General features: G+C 37.6%; 1 protein-coding gene across 2 annotated transcripts; it reads right to left on the bottom strand.

The window, feature by feature from the left end:
• Window positions 1-2,528: 2,528 nt before the first annotated feature.
• LOC141613181 (sm-like protein LSM8) lies at window positions 2,529-6,062 on the bottom strand. Of its 2 annotated transcripts, none has more exons than XM_074431922.1 (6): window positions 5,962-6,062; window positions 5,569-5,641; window positions 5,446-5,486; window positions 5,276-5,350; window positions 3,066-3,118; window positions 2,529-2,770 (listed from the first exon to the last, which is right to left on the bottom strand). In XM_074431922.1, the coding sequence occupies exons 2-6, from the start codon at window positions 5,603-5,605 to the stop codon at window positions 2,680-2,682; spliced, it is 297 nt and encodes a 98-aa protein (XP_074288023.1). In that variant the 5' UTR covers window positions 5,606-5,641; window positions 5,962-6,062; the 3' UTR covers window positions 2,529-2,679. The 2 variants fall into 2 exon arrangements, with proteins under 2 accessions (XP_074288023.1, XP_074288025.1); XM_074431924.1 differs by having other exon boundaries at window positions 5,946-6,035.
• Window positions 6,063-7,084: the final 1,022 nt, after the last annotated feature.

The following is a 7,084-nucleotide window of genomic DNA, read 5'->3' as shown; positions in this document are numbered from 1 at the left end:
GCTTAAAGCCTGTTTTTCAGTCAAGTCTGTTCTATTTAACAACCCATCAAATTGTTCTTGGTATTGCTCGACTGTTCCTCTTTGTCTTAAATTCATGATTTCAGCCATTGGGTCATCAAAGGAGTTAGTTCCAAATCTGGCCACTACAGTAGCTTTGTACTCAGTCCAACTAGGCCAATTCCCGAACTCCCTAGTTTTCATTAAAGATTGGTGCCAAAGTAAAGCTTTACCCTCTAAATGGATGGAAACCATTTTAACTTTGATGTTTTCAGAAGTAGAATCAACCTCAAAAAATTGTTCACATTTATAAATCCAACCAAGAACATTATCACCATTGAATTTAGGAAATTCAACCTTCGAAAATCGACTGAAATTAGAATTAGGGTTTACAAAATTACCAGAATTAGGGATTGCGAAATTCTCAGAATTTGAAGCCCCAATGTGATTAGGATTTCCAGAATTCTTCTCCAGATTGACAACCCTAGTGCTCATTGCCACCAATTGACCCAACACTTGTTCAATTCTTGTGTTCATGCGATCAATCTTGTCATTCAACCCCTGTTGCTGCAATTGAATTGCTGCATTCAAGTCTGCCTTGTCTTGATTGTGAATTCGTACCAATTCCCCCAAATTCGCTTCAATGTTGACCATCGCTTCACCCAAATGCTTCACCTTGTCCTCCATTGATTGCGAAGTTTCGTCGATAGCGTTATCAGAGTTTTTCGTGTTTCGTGGCGCCATTTTTTATCAAGAGAATCCAGGAAGGATCTCTGATACCACTGATAGAGTAGTTTCAGGAATTAATCGAGAAACCCTAAAATACAAATAGGAAACCCTGGAATTGAGAAGGGAATCGAATTAGGTATTTAATTGAAGAGTTGTTGAGTGTTTACAGAGAGAATTACAGGGGAAGATTTGAGAGAGAAATGAATTCATACAAATGATCAAAAGCTAACTAATCAAATGTGTCTGTAACTATTTATAACAGATAGTGCCTCCTAACAGAATTCCCGCCCAATTCCTTGTATCCTCTTTAACAGCCTGTAACAACCTGTCAACACTTTTGCTGAGCTGGCTCAACTGAATTTACTAGTTGGTTACTCTTATGATCAGAATCATAACACAATTCAATCACATACAGTATATAATTCAATCAATTCAATCACGGCTGCTAAAAATTTGCTATTTCTATAGGATGTTCGGTCCTGCTGTAAGAACAATCTCTCAATTCAATCATATATATTCTAGTATCATTCAATCATATATATTCTTGGTAGATGACAAGGTTCGTCTTGTTCGTCGCCAGATTAAGAATTCCCAATTTAGGGCAGTTATCAGTTTACCAACCGCAGCAACTAGCCATAATGCACCTTCCGACCATCCTACTCCGGCCTGTTCGACGACCCCACAACCACCCCTCAACAAACCGACTTTAATTGTAATTGAATCAATCCAAACCCTAATTTTAAAAATAAACCTTTTTCATAAAAAAAATCATTAGTTAAATCGATTAAAAAACGGTATTAAAAAAGTTGTTGATAAAATGGAAAAATTACATATGATATGCGTGAATTACGATGCATTATTGTCGAACTATTAACAAATTGATTTTGAGTAAAGAGAAGGGAGAAAACTCTTTTTAATTACCTTTTAAGACGAAGGGCAATATGGAATATCAGGGGCAAAATGCATGGGATTTAGTAAACTGGTGCGCGGGATTTAACAATTACGTTTTTTTTTATGAGTAAAAATAACTGGAATTTGTTATAGTAATTGAGTGTGAGCTATAATTTATTAAAGGGGATATTGAGTGTGAGCTATAATTTACTGAAGGGGACAATATTGTTTTGTCTGAATGGTCGAAAAGAGAAGGAAATGGTCCAAAACATATTTGTTTGGCAATTGAAAACGAATTTTAAGAAATAAACACAATGCTTAAGGGTATGTTTGGATTGATGGATTTGGAGGGAAAGGAAAGGGAGGGAGAGTAGGAGACTTAAAATCCCTTGTTTGGATAGGAAACAAAGGTGGAGAGAAATGGAGGGGGAGAGATTGGGAGGGATCCATTTTCCCTCCTCTAAGGCAAATCAAAATCTCTCCCCAATAGGCAAGATTTGGAAGGAAATTGTATCCAAACACCTACATCCCATTTCCCCTCCTCTTCCCTTCCCTCCCTTTCTCTTCCCCCCTTCTCCCTCCCCTCCCTTTCCCTCCACTTTTGCTATCCAAACACACCCTAAGAGTGGACATTTGAGTTTTCCATAGATGTCATATTTCTAAATTTAATGTTTTACTCGTTGGGCCTCTTATTTTGCTTTAGGCCGTTTTTTTAAGTAATACGAGTTGCCAAAAATTGGTATACTCAAACAAAAATGCAGTGGTCGCGTTACCACAACTATGGGTTTACCATGTGCTCACAAGATGAATCCAGTGAAAGAGAGCAGTTCGGAAGAATAGCCGCTAGCATCATTTTTTTGGTCATATTATCAGCTAGCGCCTCATCTTATCAGCTATAATAACAATAATAATAATAATAATAATAGTAATATGCGAAACCAAAGTTCAGAAGAATAGCTGCTAGCATCATTTTCATGAGCAATGTAAACTGTAAAGAAAGAGTATTGTTCTTCACAACCTAACAACTGCAACAAGCAACAAGAAACAAGCATGATCTACTCACTAGTGGATAACAGGCTTCAGAGGAAGGCCTCTCAGTTCAGATAACCCAAGCTCAGCATCCAGCTCTTCATCTAGCTCCCCAATTATACAGCTGCGACGAAGGAATAACAACAGTCACTATAAGGACCAGATAAAAATACTGTAAAGCCCAAAGCTACTCCTCGATCACTGCATGTTGAAACTGGCAACACTGACCCAAAGCAAGTAGCCTGGCCCAACACTTTGAATATGACCAAAAAAATACCAATTGACTTCATTTAATATGATCCATAGTTGACCTGAACTTTTTAAGCCCGATAATGACCCCGACAGGAAATAAGGAGCCACCTAGACTGAAATTACCCATTTACCCAGTTTAGAAATTCAGAGAAAAGAAACAATCATACATGTTATCGCCTCTTATGATGTACAAACCCAATACAATTTGTTGGACACCCTCCTGCAATTCAGCGAAGTATCTCATATCATTAAATGTGCTCTCAGACAGTGAATACCGTGAAACACCAACAAATTTAAGCAAAATTCGAATCAACTTGCCCAAAAAAATTAGAGGGGTGTGGGGAGTGGGGTGGGAATCAGAGAATGGGATGGGTCAGAAACCAAAATCTAACATGGGTCTAACAGCCAAATTCAGTTTAAATGTTCGTATTACCTTCCACTCAAACAATAATCTGAAAGTACTTCACCAAGAGTTTCCAAAAGAGTAAACTTCTTAAATACAACAACAACAACAACAACAACAACAACATCAGAGCCTTAATCCCAAAATGATTTGGGGTCGGCTGACATGAATCATCCTTTTGAACCGTCCATGGGTGAACGCAATGCGAATAGAAAAAGGAAAATGAAAAACAAAATGGGAGAGCGAAAATGTAATGGAAAGTCAAGGTAAACTTAAAGGTTTTAAAATCAAATTCCGGATTTCTTTTATTAAAACTTAAAATTTAAATCGAGAGAAAAGATTAAATAATGTTCAATATTTACTTTATAAATCAATTACCGTTTGCTGGAAATGCTGCTTCTAGTCATATTATTAAAATCCTCTATTTACTAAAAGAATACAGAAAGTTAGAAATTTTCCCGTCAAACACACTCTAAGCTAGAAGTAGGGCCTAATATTTTGGACTATTCTAGACATATGTTGGGCTAACATATGTTCCTTATGTTTTACTCAGTATAAGATTTTCTCAAACATCGGATCTTCCATAGTTAGGCCTAATATTTTTACTCATAGTCTCATACTATTATCACATTTTTCTCATATATGTAAATTAAATATTACTCGTACTATATTTAAGATATTACTTAAATTTTACTCATATTATTAAATCAGTATGTACTTTTCACCTTTTTCCCTTTATATTTGTTACTCCGTATATTGTAAGTTTGTAACAAACACTACAATGGATGTTAGATTTCCATGGGAGAAGCATGGGTGTTTAAACTTTAAAGCCTTAGACCCATGGGATAAGCATGTGTTGATCTCCAAGAAAATGCTTTTCCCAGATTTTTACCTTGAAATTTTTACAAGGTGGGAAAAGAAAATATAATCAGATTTTGGGTGGATTTTGGACCCGTCTTCATCATTTTCTCACATTTGTATTATTTACAGTCTCTGAAAGACCAAAAACGCTTCTGTTTTTTCTTAGAGGACAACTCACAAGATCCCTAACTACATGGCTGCGTAGGCTGCCTGACAAATCAAAGATGGACAAAGTTGCTACCTAGAACGATACTGGAGTGCCATGACAATAACATGTGGGAGTTAGTCAAAAATATTTTATGTGGCTTCATTTTTTCGGTGTGATGAGGAATATGCAAATCCGAGTTTCTCATCAAAATGTTTTGATGAGAAAGTACCCAATAAGGTACTTTCTCATCAAAATGTTTTGTATGGTGAGTTGTGAGTAGCTATGACTAGTGAGACAGCATCTCATACTCTCACTTGCTCTCCGCTGTGATTTAGATTAAAAACTTCAAGTTTAGCTTTAAGTGTTCATGAGGAAAGTAAGGTGTCACTGTTTCAGGTACGGAGTAACGGTTCTTCACATTAGCTTAGTGTCAATAACTCAAGATAACTTTACAGAAAGATTTTACGGAAATGCAATATAATGAATATCTATGGGAGCAACAGGTAAAAGCAAACATATATCACATTTCCTAGGAAAATATCATCATTAGTAGACCGTTACTTACACGAACAGTCGTACACTGATGATGTATCTCACCAATAATATTTTTAATATATGAATTTAATTGTGACAAAATTGCTCTTTGGTTCCAGATTATGATGGAATATAGCAAAATGGCTCACTAATGTGATTCGGCTTCTTTCTATTGTGAAGTACCCGTCATTTGATGTAGTTTTCGACGCAATTTTCATCTTTGGTCAATCGGAAACAGACTCTTTGTGTTGCTAACACAAGGGTAAGAATGCGTACATCCCCCCCTTTTAACCCTGCAATTTACTGGAGCCATCAGCCATTGAGTCACTAGGAGCCCCCAAAGCAATCAAAGGAATTGGATATGAGAGAGCATAGTAAGAGAGACAGAGCGGGGGATGGGGGAACAACCATAGCAAGGAATTCATTCAAACCTTGGTAGAGAAAACCCTCTCGTGTGATTCATCCAGAATAATGTTTGTTGCCTGATCAAAACCCTTCAGGTACCCCTACGTCGTAGTAAGCCACAGCATTTAGCAAGCAAGATGAATATTTTACAAAGTACACTAACATAGCAAATTAGCAACAGTCTTTACAAACTTACCACTATATTGCGGCCATCATTTGTTATAACTGATATCAACTCTGTCGAAAAAATCAGGAAAAACTAGTGTTATTCTGTTAACATATTTGAGTCTATAAGCTAAATTAAGAGACTAACACATACGATCCACAAGCGGTTCAAGTCCAGTTCCAGCAGACATGTTCAATCAGTCTAAAAACTGAATAATAATGCACCACTGCAGCACACATAACAAAGGGTCAGCAATTTTCTCAAACAGACAGCATCACTGTGCTATTAAAAATCGGTCGCAGCGACACCACACTGTGACTGTGAGTCGGTGAGTAGCTAGGGATGGCAAACCTGACCCCACCCCGCTAGGGTCTAATATCGACAGACCCATACCCGGACCCAATGGGTACGAGTTGATAACAAATTTAATTCATGACATGGAACATAATCAAATGCCATCAGATACGAGTTATACAACAACAAGATTATAAAATTGATTAATAATGACAAATAGAGTATTTAAATATTACCAATTAAGTAAGGAACCTTAAAGCTAATATCGACGAAGCCGTCGCCCGGATGTTCGTCGGTCGCCACTCTCGTAGTCGCCGGTCGTCGATGTTGAGGTTGGTGATTTGTGGGTTTATCTATAAATATTATTAAAATGGCTAGAAATTAAACGCCGCGTAGACAAATGTGACATGGCAATAATTAATTGTGACGTGGCAAAATATAGTCCACGTGGAAATACTAGCATAGTAGTACACATGAAAAAAAATTATCAATTCCACATTTAAAATTACTCTCATAATTAATAGTAAAAAACTAAATTTAAATAATTTTAATTTCATAGGATAATTTTTAAATCACTCTCGTGCAAAGTGGATTTAATAATAATAATAATAATCTATAAATATAATTAAAAAGTAAGCTAAACTATCAACCATCAACTATATGTCTTTGTTCCGGGCGTAATTCCGGAGCAGATATTCGTTACCACCCTTGGCTTGTAGAATAATGTCTTTGGCTTGATTCTTCTTGTCTTTATCGTTCCTCTCGGCCTCTCCTGCAACAATGGACAAACTGAGGGCTTGGCTTTGCGCCAAGCGTACTCACTCCGACGCTCAAGTCAGTAAACTTAAAGGATTAAGTTGTATGTTATTCAGAGCGATATATTGTAGAGATATGAGGAAGATAATACCAGTTTATGTGTGATATTAGGTCAAGTTGTGGATTAGTTGGATCCTTTCCTCAATGAAGGTTGAGGAGTATTTATAGACTTTCACCTTTTGTCACGTAGTGGCCAAGTGGCCAAGTGGCTAGCAGGTGGAAAGACCGTTCTACCCTCGGCCGATGGACCTATGGCAGGCTGGCCGAGGGTCTTGGATATGAGTACGCGGATATGTATCCCGGCTGGCTGGTTGCCTAGCCGAGACCCAGGTGACAGGCCGATGGGTTGCATCGGCTAGACTGTCTAAGTCGTTGACTTTGCTGTGGATATCTTTGACCTTGCTCAATGTGTTGACTTGGTCAGCGGTGCAGAATATGCCCCATCAATTTGCCCCCAGCGTAGTCTATGCCGTGGTATGGGCTCCGATGTATGTTGAGCGTATATTCTGCGCAAGCATTTTGCAAAAATTTTCTGTGTCGGCCTCTTCTGATGCATCGG

This window comes from Silene latifolia, chromosome 1, assembly GCF_048544455.1.
Source record: "Silene latifolia isolate original U9 population chromosome 1, ASM4854445v1, whole genome shotgun sequence".
Classification (NCBI taxonomy): Eukaryota; Viridiplantae; Streptophyta; class Magnoliopsida; order Caryophyllales; family Caryophyllaceae; genus Silene; species Silene latifolia.
This window is presented reverse-complemented; position numbering and strand designations above follow the sequence as displayed.

Bases quoted from the DNA above. Each gene is read 5' to 3' on its own strand.
- LOC141613181 (XM_074431922.1), bottom strand. From the start codon at position 5,605: ATGTCTGCTGGAACTGGACTTGAACCGCTTGTGGATC. The intron at 5,487-5,568 runs GTATGTGTTAGT...TTTTTTCGACAG, and splicing joins ACTTGAACCGCTTGTGGATC to AGTTGATATCAGTTATAACA. The intron at 2,771-3,065 runs GTATGATTGTTT...CCTTCGTCGCAG, and splicing joins ATCATAAGAGGCGATAACAT to CTGTATAATTGGGGAGCTAG.